General features: G+C 39.4%; 1 protein-coding gene across 8 annotated transcripts in view; it reads right to left on the reverse strand.

Moving 5' to 3' along the window:
- ppfia2 (PTPRF interacting protein alpha 2) overlaps positions 1-14309 on the reverse strand; it is a 540387-nt gene extending 526078 nt beyond the window's left edge. For 3 of the 8 annotated variants that reach the window (XR_006314525.1, XR_006314524.1, XM_043709681.1), the window contains exon 1: positions 13235-14309. Coding sequence is in view for 4 of the 8 variants with exons in the window: in XM_043709681.1 (XP_043565616.1) it covers positions 13235-13474 (240 nt within the window). In the remaining 4 variants the exon portion in view is untranslated. The remainder of the gene's footprint in view (positions 1-13234) is intronic. The other 5 variants (XM_043709678.1, XM_043709676.1, XR_006314523.1 and 2 more) reach the window with 4 other exon arrangements.
- Between the last annotated feature and the right edge of the window lie 6619 nt (positions 14310-20928).

Genomic DNA, 20928 nt, shown 5'->3' on the forward strand with positions numbered 1-20928 from the left:
GGTGCAGTCTTAAATAGGCTGCTTCTTAACCTGAGCTGATGTCCCTTGATCTAGAGAAACCAGGTCAGGGAAAATTTCCTATCTAGAACCACCCTGTCATAAATTGTAAGATTTTTTGAAGTTTCAATGAAATCACCTCTCATTCATGGCACAGTGACTCAGTGGTTAGCACTGCTGCCTCACAGTGCCAGGAACCTGGGCTCGATTCCAGTCTCAGGTGACTGCGTGGAGTTTGTATATTCTCCCCATTTCCGCGTGGGTTTCCTCTGGGTGCTCTGGTTTCCTCCCACAATCCAAAGATGTGCAGGTTAGGTGAAGTGGCTATGTTAAATTGCCTGTAGTGTTCAGGAATGTGTAAGTTAAGTGCATTCATCAGTGGTAAACGTAGAGAAAGAGGGTAGGGGAATGAGTCTGGGTGGGTTACTCTTCAGAGGTTCAGCGTGGACTTGTTGAGCCAAATAGCCTGTTTCCACACTTTAGGGATTCTATGATTCTTCAAAAATCTAAGCATGCAATCCGTGGATTACGAATGAGTTTTGTTCTTGAGGTCATTTGCAAGTCAATTTGTATGCAAGTTGGACAACAATGAAAAACAATATATAGGCAATGTTTGCATGTCACATCTAAAAAATTACAAAGATTGCAATCACAAGTCAGACATCCATGAACCGGGGACCCCTGTGGATCCAGTTTTCTAAATATTGTCTCATAAAACAATCCCACCATCCCAGTGATTAATCTGATGAACCTTTGACCATTCCCTTTATAGCAAATACATCTTTCCTTAGATAATGAGACCAAAACTGTATGTAATAATCCAAAGAGGCTTCATCAAGTTTCAAAACAACTGCAACAAGATATTAGTGAAAAGTCATTTTACCTCCTTAATTACTTGCTGTGCATGCATAGTAACCTTTTGTGCAGTACAACCACCAAATCACTCTGTACTGCACTTTATTTTTGGACTCTCTCCCCTTGTAAATAACAGTCTGCCCTCTGATTTTTTCTACCAAAGTGCATAATTTCACACCTTCCTGCATTAAACCTCATCTGCCAAGCTTTTGTTCACTTACTCAACTTATCAATATCCCCTTATAGACTATCTATGTCCTTAGCATAACATACCCTTGAACTTCTTTTGTCAAGGGTTCTGCACTCCAGTTAGCTAATCTCTTTTTATAGACCTGTTGATTTTATATTTTTTACAAATTTACTTTCATAATCAATTTTCTCTGTCTGTATTAACTTCACAATCAGATGCTGCAAGTTCCTAAAAAAAATTCCAAATTCTATGGCCTTCTACTAGTTTTTGCTGCTTTTCATGCCTTATCGTTTGATTGGATACTCTTCTTGACTACCTTTGTTAATCACAGGCCGTTCACCCTTCTCCATCTTTTTTCCCAAAATAAACATTTGCTGACTGTTATGAAATATCTGTTTAAATGTTTGCCACCCGTCATCCACTGACTTTCTCCTTAGTTTATTTTGCAAACTGTTTTAGACAATTCTTTCTTCACACCTCTGTAATTACCCTAACTTAAGTTGAGGATACTGGTCTGAGACTCAGCTGGCTGTCACCCTAGCTGAATTTGAAATTCTACCATTTTGTGATTACAAGATTTTTATTAATCTTATCTCATTAAACATTACTGCAACTGAAATTGTCTGTTCTTAGGTAGGTTCTGCAATGTATTGCTCACACATTCTAAAAATTTGTCTTCCATGTTACCCCGTCCATCTGATTTTTCCAGTTAATATGCAGATTAAAATCACCCGTGACGACTATAGTGCTGCCCTTTTTATACTCCTCCAATATTTCCTGGGTTATACATTGTCCTAGTGAGGCATCTTTTTAGGAACCTATAGACCACTCCCATCCATGACTTCTTCCCTTGCTTTTCCTAAAGAAATGATTCCATATCAAAGTCTATTGGACTTGCATGCTAGCTTTTAGTATGTCATGGATAAGGACACACAGATCCCTCTGGAGATCCACACTTTTCAACCTCATATAATTTAAGAAATATTCTACCCTTTGACCTTTTTATTTTATCACCATATTCCACCAGCCATGTTCTAACACATTCACTTAGCCTATCCCAAGTCCTCATGATGACTCCTGGATACCATTCTTCCCACCAGTTTGGTGTCATCTGCAGATTACTGGCTTACATAGTAGATTATGGATACAAAAAGAGAATTTCATCCACACATAGTTAATTTGATTTTATTTTCTCTTACTCTTTTCCTCTACAGATAGAATTAAAATCCAAAGTCTTAGTTAAACATCTTGGATCTATGTGAAGAAATTAAATAGTACCTATCAGTTACTACATTCTCAAAACTTTCAGATCATTATTGATTACTTTATCACATGCATTTCTACAGGCTAATAATCAGTCTCAAGTAATGCAAAATTATAACCAGATAGCTTTTTGCTGGGTAGATAATCAACTTTATTCAAAACTTCCATTTCCTCAGAAATCAGGTCAGAGATAATTGACTTCCTTAACTCATTTAAATCTCACAAGCAGATGGCAGATTTTGAAGGGGGTTAAGCTGCCAATATATGTTCCTCTGTTCCAAACTATATCTCTCCCACATGATTATCAAGAGTGCTATTTCCCAGCACCTGAGGAGTGACAGTGTTGCAGCAGGAGTGGCAAATTCTGCCTGGTCTCAGGATTTCAGCACACCTGCTTTATTATCAACCTCTCAACCAATATCAAGTTCAGTACGAGAATACCATATTGGGTAGAATGCCTAAGAAACAGCCAAAGTGCTGTAATTCCTGCTGAACCCGCCAGATACATTGACACAGAGAAAGGTAAATCAAGGTAGTTGTAAAGATGTGAACTGTTAATGATTGGGTTTTATTTCCATGATTTGGGAATTCAAGAAATCATTGGAAGCACTGAACTATCTAATCTGATCTGTCCATTCTAGTTGCAATTTGTTTTTGCTTTCTGATGTTCTGGTTTTTTTTCTTGCCATTATTCAATTCTTAGAAGATCTATTGTGGCCCTGGGGATCCCATTTATCACGTAGTAGCTGCATTCGTTGTGGGTTGCAATAGCTGTTATTAGTAATGAGCAGAAGGACAATTCATCATCTCCTAAAACCCATCCATAGATATTCTGCAGAATGAAGATGCATGGCACCAGTCAGCATAATCCAACTGATTTGCATTATCCTACAGTGATCATACAGCTGCACAACACTGGAATAGTTTTTACTATTGAAATAAGCTGCTAGCTTGTCATAGCAATCGTGCTCCAGACATGTAGGGAGCCAGTTGTTGGCACAAATTTCAGAATTCTCTAATTCGGCTGTTAGAACATAAGGACATAAGAAATAGGAACAGGAATAGGCCAACTGGCCCATCAAGCTTGCTCCATCATTCAATAATGACTGATCTTTTCATGGACTCAGCTCCACTTACCCACCTGCTCACCATAACCCTTAATTCCTTTACTGTTCAAAAGTCTCTCTATCTTTGCCTCAAACACATTCAATGAGGTAGCCTCATGTGCTTCAATGGGCAGGGAATTCCACAGATTCACAATCCTTTGGGTGAAGAAGTTCCTCCTCAACTGAAACCTAAATCTGCTTCACCTTATTTTGAGGTTATATCCCCTGGTTCTAGTTTCACCCACCAGTGGAAGCAACTTTCTTGTTTCTATTCTATCTATTCCCTTCATAATTTTACATATTTTTCTAAGATTCCCCCTCATTCTTCTTAATTCTAGTTAGTACAGCCCCAGTCTACTCAATCTCTCCTCATAAGGCAGCCTCCTCAATTCTGGAATCAACCTAATGAATCTCCTCTGTATGCCCCCTCCAGTGCAGTACATCCTTTCTCAAGTAAGACCAAAACTGTAGGCGGGACTCCAGGTGTGACGTCACCAGCACCTTGGATAGCTTTGGCATAACCTCCCTATTCTTAAACTCCATCCATCTAACAATGAAGGACAATATCCCTGTTGCACCTGCAACCAGCTTTTTGTGATTCATGTACAAAGACACCCAAGTCCCCCCGCACAGCAGTATTTTTCACCATTTAAACAACAGTCCGTTTTGCTGGTACTCCTACCAAAATAAATGATCTCATATTTACTGATATTGTACGCCATCTGCCAGATCCGTGTCCGCTTACTTAACCTATCTATCTCCCTTTGCAGACTTTCAGTGTCCTCTGCACACATTGCTCTCCCACTCATTTTAGTATCATCCAAGACCTTTGACACACTACACTTGGTCCCCAATTCTAAATCATCTATGTCAATCGTAAACAATTACAGTCCTAACACTGATCACTGAGGCACATCACTAACTACTCATCGCCAACCAGAAAAACACCCATTTTTCCTGACTCTTTGCTTCCTGCTAGTTAACCAATTTTCTATCCATGCTAATACATTACCCGTAATGCCATGCACCTTCATCTTATGCAGCAGCTTTTTGTGCGGTACCTTGTTGCATGCCTTCTGGAAATCCAGATGCACCATCTCCACCAGTTCCTAGTTGTCTACCATGCTCACAATGTCCTTAAAGATTTCCATTAAATTAGTTAAACATGAGCTGCTTTTCATGAACCCATGCTGTGTCTGTCCAGTGGGACAATTTCTATCCAGATGTCTCGCTATTTCATCCCTTATTCAAGCATTTTCCCTACTACAGAAGTTAAGCTAACGGATCTATAGTTACCTTCCTTTTGTCCTTTCTTAAACAGTGTTGTCACATTTGCTATTTTCCATTCAACCTGAACAGCCCCAGAGTCCACCGAATTTTGATAAACTACCACAAACACATCTTCTAACTTCATCACCATCTCTTTTAATACCCTGAGATGCAATCCATCAAGGCTGGAGTCATGTCTATCTTTAGCCCCATTAGCTTGCCCAACACTGCCCTTTCAGTGATAATGACAGTTTCTAGGCCCTCATCTGTCATGGACTCCTTGTCATCAAGATATGTAATCTGTGTCTTTGAGACTGAAAACTGACACAAAATACCTGTTTAATGCCTCGGCCATTTCCTCATTCTACATTATTAAATCCTCTTTTTGATTCTCTAAGGGACCAGGTTTTACCATAGCCACTCATTTTCATTTTATATATATAGAAATGTTTGCTATCTATTTTATATTCTGAGCTGGTTTACTCTCATAACCCATTTTAATTTACTTCAAAGCTTTTCTCGTGGCTTTCTGTTGACCTTTAAAGATTTTCCATATGCCCTTGTTTCCCACTAATCTTTGCCACTTTTTATGCACTTGCTTTCAATTTGATACCCTCCTTTATTTCCTAAGTTATCCATGGCTGACTTTCCCTTTTTGTACAGTCCTTCCTTCTCACTGGTATATACTTTTGCTGAGCACAGTAATAAAAGTCACTTTGAAAGTTTACCACTGTTCCTCAATTGTCCCACTATGTAGTCTTTGCTCCCAGTCTACCTTAGCTAATGCCTCCCTCATCCCATTGTAGCCTCCTTCAAGCACATGACACTGATATTGGATTTTACATTCTCACCCTCCATCTGTAATTTAATGTTGGTGTCCATTGCAAAGATGATGCACTGGTTTTGTCTAGCAAGAAGTGCATTGTTTAATGCAACTCTATACTGTGATGTGAGAGACGTGGGTGATCACCCAACCAAAACCTGCAAGTGACTTTAACAAACACAGTGAAGGATGACCCTCAGCAACAGGTTACACTTCTGGAAGTTGCATAAGCTATTGACAATTTACCTGATTACCTACAAGATCCTTCTTCATCACTCAAGAAAAATCCAAGAAATTAACTCTTGACCAATAGATTTTGTATTTTGTTTCAAGCCTTCTCTGAGTGGTCTCCACTTTGACTGAATTGGTTTCTTCAGGGTGCTGCTTCAATCCCACACTGGCTGCAGTAGTTCATGAAGGTCTGCCTCACTTAACTAAGCCCCCCACTGGATAATTTTTCACTTCAAGATATACATAATCAATTGTTTCTCTCTAATGCCTATGGTCCTTTGTGGATATGACTTCATATACACATTCGTAAACGTAACATGCTGCTGCTCATTTTCCTTCAACTTCTCACTGCAAAAGTAATATTTATGAAAAAGAGTGATTAACAAAGATAGGTAAGAGCAAAAAAAAAATCAGAAAGTATATTGAAAGCTCAGAAAATGATATTACTATCTTCAGCTGAGTGCCTTTTTAATTCAGCATGTAGTCATATCAGATAATTTGTAAAGCCAATTTCACTTTTTGTTTAAACTTAAAAAGTTTACCTCTGGAATAAACCTCGATATTTTGCATTTAAAATAACTCCTGGGATCAATTAATATCAGCATACCCGTTTGGAATTTAGTAACGAAGCATCTGTCCTTCTAATGGGTCCATTTCACACTAGCATCAGTTCAAAATGGCCAACAATGAGGTTAGATCGACATTCCAAATGTGGATTGGGAATATTCCACCACTGACAGGCTGGCGTACTGCCACTTGCACATTTCATAATCGTACAGATGACAACCTGTTAACAGTTTAATTTGCAAGATGTGGGCATACAAGAAAGGTGACATAATTGCTTGTCCATACGTACCAAGACAATTTGATGGTGAGCTGCCTTCTTCAAAGGCTGCAAACAAGTCGGTGACTTGTATAGAGTCATACATGAAACAGCCCAGGTAAAGGTAGCAATAGTCCTTCTCAATAATGAACCAGTTGTGTTTTTATGAAAATCCAGCAGCTTGATGGACATATTTACTGGTATCATTTATTGTTTTCCATTCCTTTTACATCAATTTTAAAATTAAAACTGCCATAATTGGGTTTGAACTCACATTTCTGAATTATTAATCTAGGCCTCTGGATGTATACCTATAAAATGCAAACAAAAGGAAAACTTTCCAAACTACCAGAATTACCGATACCACAAAAACAGATCTTCGCACATATACTAGCTTTAGTAGCTATTTCTGTACAAATATATAATGGGTAATTCAAATATGATGAAAATAATACATCAACATCCAGATTATCGTATACATAGCAATCAGCATTAAAATAAACATTCCATATTACAGTTTTCAAAAGGAACATATGACCCACTAAATACATATTACATTTGAAAATATAAGCAAAAGGATGTGGAAAGGAATGTGTGAAATAAAACTATTGTTCATAACATGCCAGACGATAACCATCTTAGATATAATCCTAATTTCATGCAATACAGCTTCAATACATTGCCGCTGTTGAAGATTCATGAGTGTAAACAGTGTATTTTTCATACATCTCAATGATTTCAACAACTGGATGTAAGTTTGCTCACTGAGCTGGAAGGTTTGTTTTCAGATGTTTCATCACCATACTAGTCATCAATAAGCCTCCAGTGAAGCACTGGTGGTATGGTCCATTTTTTATTTATAGGTTTAGGTTTCCTTGGGTTGGTGACATCATTTCCTGTGGTGGTGTCATTTCCTGTTCTTTTTCTCAGGGGGGTGGTAAATGGTTTCCAAAGCAATATGTTTGCTGATAGAGTTCCAGGAGTTGAAATGCCATGCTTCTAGGAATTCTCATGCATGTCTCTGTTTGGATTGTCGTAGGATGGATATGTTGTCCCAGTCAAAGTTATGTCCTTCCTCATCTGCATGTAAAGATACTAGTGAGAGTGGATCATGGTCTTTTTGTGGCTAGTTGATGTTTATGTATCCTGGTGGCTAGTTTTCTGCCTGTTCATCCAATGTAGTGTTTATTACAGTTCTTACAAGCTATTTTGTAAATGGTATTAGTTTTGTTTGTTGTCTGTAAAGTGTCTTTCAAGTTCATTAGCTGCTGTTTTAGTGGGTTTGTGGGCTACCATGATGCCAAAGGGTCTGAGTAGTCTGGCAGTTATTTTCAAGATGTTTTTGATGTAAGGGAGAGTGGCGAGGGTTTCTAGACATGTGTTGTCTGCTTGTTTGGGTTTGTTGCTGAGAAATCAATAGATTTTGTTCATTGTGTACCCGTTATTTTTGAATTCAATGCATACGTGATTTTTCTCTGCTCTTCGTAGTTCCTCTGTGCTTTAGTGTGTGGTGGCTCATTGAAAAAATGTTCTAATACAGCTTCGTTTGTGGATGTTGGGATGATTGCTTCTATAGTTCAGTATTTGGTCTGTATGTGTTGTTTTCCTGTAGATGCTGGTTTGAAGTTCCCCATTGGCTGTTCACTCTATTGCAACTTCTAGAAATGGCAGTTTGTTGTTGCTTTCCTTCTCTTTAGTGAATTTTATGCCAGGAAGGGTATTGTTAATGGTCTTGAAGCTTTCCTCTAATTTGTTTCATTTAGTGATGACAAGAGTGTTATCTCCGTAGTAGACCCAATGTTTGGGTTGGATGGTTGGCAGAGCTGTTTGTTCAAGTCTCTGCGTTACTGCCTCTGCTAAGAATCCTGATATTGGAGATTCCATGGGTGTTCCGTTGGTTTGTCTGTAGGTTTTGTTGTTGAAGGTGAGTTGGATGGTTGGCAGAGCTGTTTGTTCAAGTCTCTGCGTTACTGCCTCTGCTAAGAATCCTGATATTGGAGATTCCATGGTGTTCCGTTGGTTTGTCTGTAGGTTTTGTTGTTGAAGGTGAAGTGGGTGGTAAGGCATAGGTCCACTAGCTTGACAATATTGTCCTTGCTAATGAAGTTGGTCGTGTTTGCTGTAAGTGTCTTTGATTCTTCTAATAGTGTAGTTGGTGTTTCCTTGGCCAGGTTGATGTTGATGGATGTGAATAGGGCTGATACATCAAAGGAGACCTTTATTTCATCCTCTTCTTTCTTGGTGTCTTTGATGGTCTTCAGGAATTCTTGAGTGGAGTGGATGGAGTGGCATGAGTCTTCTACTAAGTTTTTTAGTCTTTGATGTAGCTCCTTGGTTAATCTGTAAGATGGTGTTCTGGGTAGTGCGACTATGGGTCGGAGGGGGACACCTGGTTTCTGAATTTTGGGTAATCTGTCGCAGTGTGTTGGATTCGTCTGGTTTCATTTTGTGGAAGTCGATCTTACTTCTGAAGTTTTTTGAGTAGGGCTGTGATTCGATTCTCTAGTTAATGGGTCGGGTCTATCGCCACTTGTTGGTCAGTGTTGGTATCTGAGAGCAGTACGTTCACTTTCACAATGTAGTGTCTTTGATTTAAAATGACCGTCAAGCATCCTTTGTCTGCAAGTAGGATAACAATTTTATCCTTTTTCAGTCCTTCTAGTGCTTTCCTTTCTTGTGTATTGAGTGTGCTTCCTTCCTTTTTCCTCCTTAATGTCAGTGCGGCTGTCGGTCTGATGGTTTGCTGGGTTCCTTCTGTGAGTTTGTTGTTTTTCAGTGTTGTTTCTACTGCAGATAAGAAATCGTTCTTGTCCGTATCCTGGACGTTGTAATTTAATCTTCTTACTAAGAAATCTGGAGAAATAAATAAGACAGACTTCCACAAAATGAAACCAGATGGATCCAACACACCACACTTCTACGGACTACACAAAATTTGCAAACGAGGAGACCCCTCCCCAGACCCATAGTCTTGCTACGCGGAACACCAACTTACAGAATAACCAAGGAGCTACACCAAAGACTAAAACTCTTAGTAGAAGACTCACGCCACTCCATCCACTCCACCCAAAAATTCCTGAAGACCATCAAAGACACCATAAGACCATAAGACATAGGAGTGGAAGTAAGGCCATTCAGCCCATCGAGTCCACTCCGCCATTCAATCATGGTTGATGGGCATTTCAACTCCACTTACCCGCATTCTCCCCGTAGCCCTTAATTCCTTCTGACATTAAGAATTTATCAATCTCTGCCTTGAAGACATTTAGCGTCCCGGCCTCCACTGCACTCTGCGGCAGTGAATTCCACAGGCCCACCACTCTCTGGCTGAAGAAATGTCTCTGCATTTCTGTTCTGAATTTGCCCCCTCTAATTCTAAGGCTGTGTCCACGGGTCCTAGTCTCCTTGCCTAACGGAAACAATTTCATAGCGTCCACCCTTTCCAAGCCATGTATTATCTTGTAAGTTTCTATTAGATCTCCCCTTAATCTTCTAAACTCCAATGAATACAATCACAGGACCCTCAGCCATTCCTTGTATGTTAGACCTACCATTCCAGGGATCATCCGTGTGAATCTCCGCTGGACACGCTCCAGTGCCAGTATGTCCTTCCTGAGGTGTGGGGACCAAACTGGACACAGTACTCCAAATGGGGCCTAACCAGAGCTTTATAAAGTCTCAGTAGCACAACAGTGCTTTTATATTCCAACCCTCTTGAGATAATTGACAACATTGCATTCGCTTTCTTAATCACGGACTCAACCTGCATGTTTACCTTTAGAGAATCCTCGACTAGCACTCCCAGATCCCTTTGTACTTTGGCTTTATGAATTTTCTCACCATTTAGAAAGTAGTCCATGCTTGTATTCTTTTTTCCAAAGTGCAAGACCTCGCATTTGCTCACATTGAATTCCATCAGCCATTTCCTGGACCACTTTCCCAAACTGTCTAGATCCTTCTGCAGCCTCCCCACTTCCTCAGTACTACCTGCCTGTCCACCTAACTTCATATCATCGGCAAACTTCGCTAGAATGCCCCCAGTCCCTTCATCCAGGTCATTTATATATAACATTAACAGCTGCGGCCCCAACACTGAACCCTGCGGGACACCGCTTGTCACCGGCTGCCATTCCGAAAAAGAACCTTTTATCCCAACTCTCTGCCTTCTGTCAGACACCAAGATAGAAGAGGATGAAATAATGGTATCCTTTGACGTAACAACCCTAGTTACATCCATCAGCATTAACCTGGCCAAGGAAATACTGATCACACTATTAGAAGAACCAAGACACATTCAGCAAACACCACCAACTTCATCAGCAAGGACAATATCATCAGCTTGTGGATCTATGCCTTATCACTCACTTCACCTTCAACAACAAAACCTACAGACAAACCAACGGAACACTCATGGGATCTCCAATATCAGAGTTCTTAGCAGAGGCAGTAATGCAGTGACTCGAACAAACAGCTCTGCCAACCATCCAACCCAAATTTTGGGTCCGCTACATGGATGACACCTTTGTCATCATTAAACGAAACAAATTAGAGGAAACCTTCAACACCATCAACAATACCCTTTCTAGCATAAAATTCACTAAAGAGGAAAACAACAACGGAAACCTAAATACAGAAATAAAAAGCGGGCCTTACTACCAGTGCTTCACCAGAGTCTCACTGATGATGTTACCTAGTATAGTAACGAAACATCTGAAAACAAACCTTCTAGCTCAGTGAGCTAACATGCATCTAGAACCTCAACATGAGCTACAAATCTTATTAAAACTCACTAATTTCAGCAACTACTTTTCCCAAGTCTAAATTGCTATTGTATATCTTTTCAAATCAGTTTTACTTTTCAGTTAGCACCATGCCAATTAGGTATACACTATGGACACTTATATAGTTTGCTAGTAAGTTCTATACCTGTAAATATTTGTGAGTTGGTTCCTTTTATAAATATCTTTAGATCCTCAAGATAAAACACCATCTCCTTGAAGCATCTATGTCAAGACCAAAAATGAAACGATACCAGTATAGTCCAACAAGTTTATTTGAAATTGCAAGCTTTTGGAACTCCACTCCTTCCTCAGGTGTGGTATAATACGGAGGTATAAAACACAGTATTTATAAACAAAAGTTTAACAACCTTAAAACTAGCTGCCCTTGTTGAATCCTTTAATCAGTTAGGTGGTAGACTATTGACTAAAATGCAAAATCAAGATTCCTTTCAAGAGTTTCTCCCTCGATAATTAAAGGTTTTATCAATGTACAAGGGGTGATAGCTCAAGTTAGACAATGCACTTTAGCTGTGAGATCCTGCTTCAAATCTATGTTTTAAGCTGAAGTCTGTTTTCTTTATTTTGACGGAAAATAACCTACATTCAAAGGTTTTTTTTCTGTCAAAAAAATGGACCTCAGCTTAAAACATAGATTAAAAGCAGGACATCATACCTAAAGTTCATTGTCTAACCTGAATATCACTCCTTGGACGTTGTTAAAACCTTTAATTATCTGGGGACAAAGACTTGAAAGGAATCTGGAGTTTGCACTTTAATCAGCAGTCCACTTCCTAACTAATTAAAGGATTCAACAAGGGCAGCTAGTTTTAAAGTAGTTAATTTTTTTGCTTATAAATACTTTATCTTAAACCTCCCTAACACACCACACCTGAGGAAGGAGTGGAGCTCCAAAAGCTTGCAATTTCAATAACTTGGTGTTGTTTGATTTTTGGCCTTGTCCACCCCAGTCCAACCCCAGCATCACCATATCATCCATATCAATAGCTTAGAATCTTCAGCATGTAAACATTGATTTCACCTTTGAACATTTCCCTTTGCAATGCATTTCTGTTGTTTATATCCTCACTTTTCACAAGAATATAGACAGAACAATAACAATGAACTCAAAATCTCAAGTATGATAGGTATTGCTTGAATGTTTATTATCCTTGCGCAGGACCATCACAAACCAATTGTACAAGAATTTTATATAAGTACAGAAATATATTCTCTATTAAATATTTAATCATAACATAATTTTATAATAGTTTAATCATTAAAAAATAAATTATATGTCATTGTTTAACTCAGCATTTTAATATTTTATACATAGCTTTTTTTTCAATAAATTAAATTCTGGACTTTGAGAAGCTTTTCAAATCTATTAAATACAATCGATTAACATATAATTTAATTACTTGTTCGACTGTATATTAGTAAATTGGATTAGTTAAATATTGGATTTGCATAGCTTGCTTTAAAAAAATAAAAAAAGTTTGTTTGTGCAAAGAAATAACAGTGAACCAGATTACAAACAAAAATGCATATCTCTACAGAAATGAAATTTATAATTCACAAATTGGCCATGTTTCCTTCACCAAGTTCCTCCTTTAAAATACTACGCGTAGTAATATTACCGCGATCCATCTGCCAAACTAAACTGTACTGGTCAATTCGGTGCTGCACAGCAGTCAAATGCATTACAGGCTATAGGGTGCACCCAGTCCAGAAAGCCTAATGGCAAACAACTGGACCTGGTGGTAAAAGTCATGAGTAACACAGAACATTAGTAATAAAATCGAGAAGCAGAAAGAAGGCTATGGGTTTGCAATTAATGCACATTGCCGTTAGACACTGCAGATTTTCAGTATTGCTTTCAGAAATCAAGGTGCCTACCTGGGGTAATGCGGAGTTAAGTTGGCGCTGCAGAGAGTCCCTGTCGTAGATGACATCCTGAAGTTTGCCTTGCGCTAGCACTAAGCTCTCCTGGGTCTCCCGGAGGGTGTCAAGTAACCGGTCGCGCTCATCCAGCATGTTGACCATCAACTGCTCGAAATTGGAGTCCTCCGAGCTGCTCTGGGAGCCCCTCTGGCTGAGGGTGTCCTCACTGATCGTGGGCATCACCTCGCACATCATGGTCGTGCCGAATCCGAATCCGAGTCCTTCGGGCAGGCGACTGGGCAAAGAAGCTTCCAGCCGAAAACAAACAGAAGCAAATCAAAATCTTCGGGCACACACACACACTCACTCACTCCCACCAAAAGGGTGTATATTTCAGCTCGCCATTCCGTCCAAATAGCATTTGGAATAGCCCTCTGGTCACTTGTGCACCCACCCTTTATTTTTTATTATTTATTTACGAAAACCTCTCGTTCTCGGTCCTTCTCTTTTCAGAGATGAACAATGACAGCCGCACCAACCCCCGACGCTGCTACTCTCCTCCTGCGCATTTCTCTGCTCACATCTTCTCCGATGGACCTCAGGAGGTATCACCCCCACCGCCTTCCAAAATATTTTTTTAAAAAAACAAACGGCCGCGGCCGGCGCTAACGGTCGCCGTGGCAGATGTTTCGCTTCTGCCAGAAAGACTCTGGCGGTTGGTTCCCCCTTTCTCCACCCGCCTGAACTGACGGCGTTAATACGGTGCACGGGTTAATATGCGACCAACGAGAGCCGGGGTAAAGAATAATCAGACGATAATGATTCTCATTTCGATACTTTGTGTGCGGAGGAGGGTGGGTTTTTATATTTAAAAATTGAAGAGCGATTGGGAGGTGGGCTCGTGCCGGAGGGCGGCTCGAGCTGGAGGGCGCGCGCCGGGTGATGGGGCAGAGTGGCGCGTGAGCCCCCCCGCCCCCCAAAGCAACGTCCCTGCAGGCACGTTTCTGCTGCTGTCACGTACCCCTGTTTAGGGAGTGCGTGTGTGGACTTGGCTCCTTGGAATTGATTGCATTTTCACTCACCTACTCAACTAATATCATCGTTACCAACACCGTACAGTTTAATGCACCAAACCTCATATATATATATAGTGCGTGTGTCTGTGCATGTGTGCAACATGTGATGGTAATCCTCATTCATGTTATGCCCTCGCCAATCTGGGCGGCTTCTGAGTTTATTTGGCATTATCTCATGCCCCGCTTTGGAAGCTGTCAACTCCTGAACGGGAACTGCAAACCTCCTCCAGACTCTCCATCCAGCTGTTTAGCATCTCCCTTTCTTTTTCAACCGGGACAACCGTATGTAGAATTGATGTCCAGGTAGTATTTCATACACCCCGCCCCGAACGTGTTTTACATTTTTATCCCCTACTGTTTCCTTGCTGCTTCTGCGAAACAAATTATGCTTTGGCGGTGACCCCGGTATTGTAAAACATCACCCTGTGTTAGAATAAGATTTAACGGGCAGCAGAAAATAGATATAGGGCGTGTGCCACTTCCTGGATCACTACAGTAGAAATATCTGTAGAATCTGTAAATGTCACTGCTCTGTGAGCGCCCTCTAAAGCAGCTGCATCCCTTCTCAACAATGATGTAATTGTACAGTATGGATCCAAAATCTTGGGTGCATTCATTAGAATTAATCTAACACGCGTGGCCGGTGCGTTTCGTTATCTTTAATTTTCAAACAGCCAAGTCCTTTAGTGCCGCGAAAAATAAATCATTAGGGTTGCACAGAAGTAATAGTTTGCCTGTCAAACGACTGTTACAATTCCAATGAAATCAAAGAGCACAAAATACAAAGCATAACAAGTCTGAAGTGCAAAGAGAGCCTTCCAGAGGCTTGGGCAATAGCCATCGCTCTCGCCACTTCAAAATTCCGAGTCGTGTTCTCCGCATACTGTAATAAATTTCCCCACTAACCTGATCTATCGTCTAAAAGCTACTATAGTGTTCCAATGAAAGCATGTTATTAAATTGCCAACAAACTCATGTCACTGTCGCGTGTCATGTGGGTAAATCCACCTCTGGTTAATACCACCATGGTTGAGCAAAAAAAACACACACATATATATATAGAATGCAAATAACGCGGTCAAAACTTGAGTTCGTGTTTTCAGATGAGTTTTCGATGATAAAACCTAGCAGACGACACTCCAACGGTCGTAAAATAAATGAGCAGCTGTCGAAAAAATTCATGGAAGGTGCAATTTCGATTTGCAAATGTGAATGATATTCTGTAAGAATAAAAGTTACATTGTAATGCACCTGCTTATGAAGCAACAACCAAACCACTACCCCCACCACCACCACCACCACCTTTTAAAAAGAGTACCAATAAGTCGAAATTACTGTTCTAATATATATCCGAGACTATTTCTAGCCCAACACCAAATCACATGTGAAAATAGAAGTGTGAATGAGAAATAAAGATCATAATGTAAGTAAGTTCAATACAAGTATTGACAATTATAATGAAGAGTAATGGAGAGATAAAAAGGCACAATTCAGCAAAATGGGATACAATGAGAGGCAGAAAAGGCTGGGGCTATTTTCCCTGGAGCATTTAAGACTGAGGGGTGATCCTATAGAGGTTTATAAACTCATGAGGAGCTTGGATAGGGTAAATAGATAAATAGATGGGGTAGGGGAGTCTAAAACTAGTGGTTTAAGGTGAGAGGTGAAAAATTTAAGAGGGACCTAAGGAGCAAACTTTTCACATAAGACAGGTGCATATATGGAATGAGCTGCCAGAGGAAGTGGTGGAAGTGATACGATTACAATGTTTGAAAGAAATCTGGATAGGTATCTGAATAGGAAGGGTTTGAGGGATATGGGCCAATTGCTGGCAAATGGGATTAGATTAATTTAGGATATCTGGTCAGAATGGATTATTTGAACCAAAGGATCTGTTTCCGTGCTGTATATCTCTATGACTCTAAAAATATTCAAACAAGTTTATCCATTTGCAATGGAAACATGTAATTATGAGATGTCCAGGAGAACTGAATAAATATATTCTTAAAAAATAACAATCAGATATGTCAAAGTACTAAGTTTGAAAACTAAAAACTTGAAAGCACACAATAGGTTTAGGTTTACAAGACTGAAAACAGTGTAGTGGGATGATGAAAAGTAAAATTGGTGACCACTACCACCTAATGAGTTGTGCCCCTCCTCACTTTAACTCTGAGAACTTGTTGGCATTTCTGGGGCTTGGTAGTTCATGCTACGTCAGTCAATCATCTGAATCTTTTAGCCAATGCACAAGGGAAAACTGCTCACAATTTGCGAATAGTGATTGCCAGCTTGCCCACTTTCAGAATGGTTTTCATTCTTTTGGGAACAAAACATTTATTTTCTTAAACAGTTCATTGATCATAGAGAACATATGGTGCCAGATAGTTCTCTGATGTCAATTCCAAACAACATAGTAGCTTCAGTGGCTAGTGGCCATTACAGACACCTTTATTTCTTACTTGTTGGAAGTTGTTCAATTTGGACAAAGAAATAAGTGTAGCAGCAGTTTTATAAAATCTTACTTACAATGTATTAGAAGATATTACAAATATTTGCTTTTAAAAGCGATCCCAATTTCTAACACGTGGCCATCAAGGCTCCCACTGGCCAACTTGCTGCCTTCATCAACATATTACAACCCTGTTAGAGACTGATAACTTTTTAAAAAGAAATTCAAACCTCCAGTCACAAACTGAAAAGATCACACACCAAGAATTCAAGTTTTAAGATCTTCATTCTAATAGCCTAAAACCAATTTTGACTAGATATTATTTAATTAGGCAACTTGTGCTCTAAACTATAGAAATGTTTCCCTTTAATTTAAAATGATTAAAAATCCTCTTCTATGGTTACAATTCATTCTGCCGTTAAGTGGACAACTCATTCTTCCGGAGCCAGTCCAAGGTGATTCTTAGTTCACAAGCATTTGGGTTTTATTTTGAAGTTTCATACCCAGTTACTACTAATCCCAAAATTGGCTTTCACCATGAGGAACAAATTAAAATTACTTTCTTTAGCCAAAGCAAAAGGAAGCGTTCAGTCTTGTTCAAATCCTTGCAGACCTGGTCTTTTCAATCCCAGCATCAGCTCCCAGCTATGTTCTGCATTATAAGCACGAGAGAACTACTGCTTCTCTCTGTCTTCCTGCTTTTAGATTCTTGCAGACTGAGTGTGTCTGTCAGGTTCAATAATATTTTGGAAAACCTGCAATCTGATCATACAATGGCTTACAAACCTTAAAACCTATCTGCAAGGCAGTGTGAATCAGGTGGGCCTTGTATCCAAGTAGAAATTAATTAGTGATTCTCTGGACCCCAATTCCATTATATCTTACAATTAATTAGATTGTCTAAGGCAGTGTTTCTTAACCAGTAGGATGCAAAGAATATCCAGATCAATGAAATTCAACCACAGGTTTCTCACTAATGACTAAATAATATTTCATTTTGCTTAAACATGTAGCAATAAAATGTATTCTCTGCAAGATCATTGCAATTTTAATGTCTTTAAAAATGTCCATTAATTGTTAATATAATAGAAAAATGCATGTATCTGTAAAAGTCACTTCCTGGAAACGTTTGGTTTTTGTCAGTATGAGACCAGTGTTTTTTTTACAAAATGGTTGGTGGCATATAATATCCAAAATGTTGAGAACTGTTGTCTCAACTATAGCTGTTTACACAGTGAAGAAGATTATCTAAGGGTACAACAGGATCTTGATCAACTGGGCCAGTGGACCAAGAAATGGCAGATAGAATATAATGCAAATAAGTGTGAGGTGTTACATTTTGGTGAGCCAAACCAGGGCAGGACTTACATGATTAATTGTAGGGCCTTGGGGAGTTTTATCAACGAAGTAACCTAGGTGTGCAGATACATAATTCCTTGAAAGTGAAATCACAGGTACACTGGGTGGTGAAGAAGGCATTTGGCATGCTTTCCTTCATTGGTCAGACCATTGAATACACAAGTTGGGACATAATTTTACACATGTACAAGACATTGATAAGGCCACATTTGGAATACTGCGTACAATTCTAGTTGCTCTGCTGTTGAAAAGATGTTGTTAAACTGGAAAGGGTGCAAAAAGGATTTGCAAGCATGTTATTGAGATTGAAAAGTTTGACTTCGAAGGAAAGTCTGGATAGACTGGAACTATTTTACCTAGAGTGTAGGAGGCTGGGGGGGTGACCTTACAGAAATTTACAAAATCATGAGGGGCATGGAAAAGGTGAATAGCAGGGTAGGGGACTCCAAAACTTGAGCATACATTTAAGGTGCAAGGGAAAAGATTTAAAAGGGTCCTGAGGGGCAACGTTTTCCGGAAGGTGGATCATATATGAAGTGAGCTGCCAGGGGAAATGATAGAGGTAGTTTAATTACAACATTTAAAAGACATTTGGACAGGTACACGGATAGGAAAGATTTAGAGAGATATTGGAAAATGGGACTAGTTCAGTTCAGAAAATCTATGGATAAGTTAGGCCAAAGGGTGTCTTTCCTTCTTGTTTGGCCCTGTGACAAAACCTGATATGCTTAACGCATCCCTTGCATTTGCAATAAATCTACTATTAGTACAGTTGCACAGTTCAAAATATCTTACACACCAGGTACTAGTTCAACAAGTTTATTTGGAAATACTAGCTTTCAGAGTGCTGCACCTTCATCTGGTAACTAGTGGGGCAGGATCATAAGACACAGAATTTAAAGCAAAAGATCACGGTGTCATGCAATTAAAAGAATATATTGAACAAACCTAGATTGCTGTTTAGTCTTTTATCTTTAAGAATGGGTTGCAGGTTTCGGTTCATTAATATGTAAATCCCAGAATTTCTTTTAAGTCACATCCTCGAGATAACTTAAGGTTTTATTAAAAAAAGGTGCTATCTCAGCTCAGACAATGTATTAATGTTATGAGGTTAGACTCTATGTATCCCAATCTTGAGTCAGAGTGGTTCAATTGCAAACGCATTCTATTTTTGCTGAATTGTATTTGCAGATACATTCTATTTTGGCTCAAAAGGCACACACCTGCAGGCAGCCAATCCATATAATATTTTATAAATTCCTATTTTGGAAATAGAACTAGTCTGACTCAAGTTTGGGATGACTTGGAAGTGCTGGTGTTAGGCTAGGGTGGACAAAGATTATAATCCAACAAGTTTATTTGGAAACACTAACATTCAAAGTGCTGCTTCTTCCTCAGGTGGTTGTGGAGAATAAGATAACAAGACACAGCACTTATAGCCAAATGAATATAGTGTCACTGGAGACGTGATGATACTTGATCTAAAATTATTTAATGTCTTTCACCTTTTAGAATAGGATGTGTTGATTTCTGTTCTTTGATATGTAAATCCCAGAACTTATTTTAAATTACATTCTCAAGAAAGGTCTATCTTTTCTAACAATAGGTGCCATCGCAGCTCAGACAATGCATTAAGGTGTGAGATTGTCAATGTCTTAATGTTGAGTTAGACTGGTTCTATTTCTAAAGTGGAATTAACAAAGTTTTACATGGATTCATACAGTTTTGAGCAAAATAAAATGTAATTCTGCAAAAACAAATTCACCCCATAAATTTATATGTGTGCATGCGTAGGAGAGACAGAGCGAGTGTGTGCATGTGGGTGTGAGTACATGTGGTAGAGTGTGTATGTATATGATTGTGATGATTTGGAGGTGCCAGTATTGGACTAGAGTGGACAAAGTTAAAAATAACACAACACAGTCCAACAGGTTTATTTGGAAGCACAAGCTTTCGACGCCCTGCCTCTTCATCACGTGGTTGTGGAACATGATCCTATGGCACAGAATTTATAGCAAAAGGGTTACAGTATCATGGAGTTGTAATGATTAGTTAAAAATCACACAACGCCAGGTTATAATTCTTAAACAAATTTAGATTAAATATTTCATCTTTTAGAATGGGGTATGGTGGTTTAAGTTCTTTAACATGTAAGTCCCAGAATTACATTCTCAAGGTGGTGTCATTTTATCTAATAATAGGTGTCATCTCAACTCAGACAAAGCATTAAATGTGTGAAGGTAACATCTGTACCAATATTGAATCAATTCTATTTCTAAAGTGGTGCTTACAGAATCTTACATGGATCTATGCAGTTTTTGAGCAAATAAAATGTAAATCGGCAAATACAAATTCACCCCATAAAGTTATATGTATGCGTACAGGAGAGACAAAGTAGATGTGTGTATCTGAGTATGTGCATGTGGATGAGAGTGCATGTGAAAGTGTGTGTGCAAGCTTGTATATGAGTGTGATGGGGTATAAGCCTGTAAGAGAATGCGTGCGTGAGTGTGAGGGGTGTATGTATGTGCGTATGGGAGAGAGCCAGTGTATGAGAGAGGGTCTGCATAAGTGTGTGAGTATGTAGGAGTATGTGTGTGTGTTTGTGTCCGTGAGTGAGAGAGAGTGTACAGTGCAGTGGGGTCACCTGTAGTGTGACATTAACCCAAGGTCCCGGTTGAGGCCTTCCCCATGGGTATCCAACATGGCTATCAGCCTCTGCTCGGCCACTTTGCATTGTTGCTTGTCCCAAAATCTGCCTTGAAGGATGGTCACCCAGAGTTCCAAGGCTGAAATGTCCCAGACTGCTGAAGTGTTCCCCA

This window comes from Chiloscyllium plagiosum, chromosome 19 (assembly GCF_004010195.1).
Source record: "Chiloscyllium plagiosum isolate BGI_BamShark_2017 chromosome 19, ASM401019v2, whole genome shotgun sequence".
In the NCBI taxonomy this organism is placed as follows: domain Eukaryota; kingdom Metazoa; phylum Chordata; class Chondrichthyes; order Orectolobiformes; family Hemiscylliidae; genus Chiloscyllium; species Chiloscyllium plagiosum.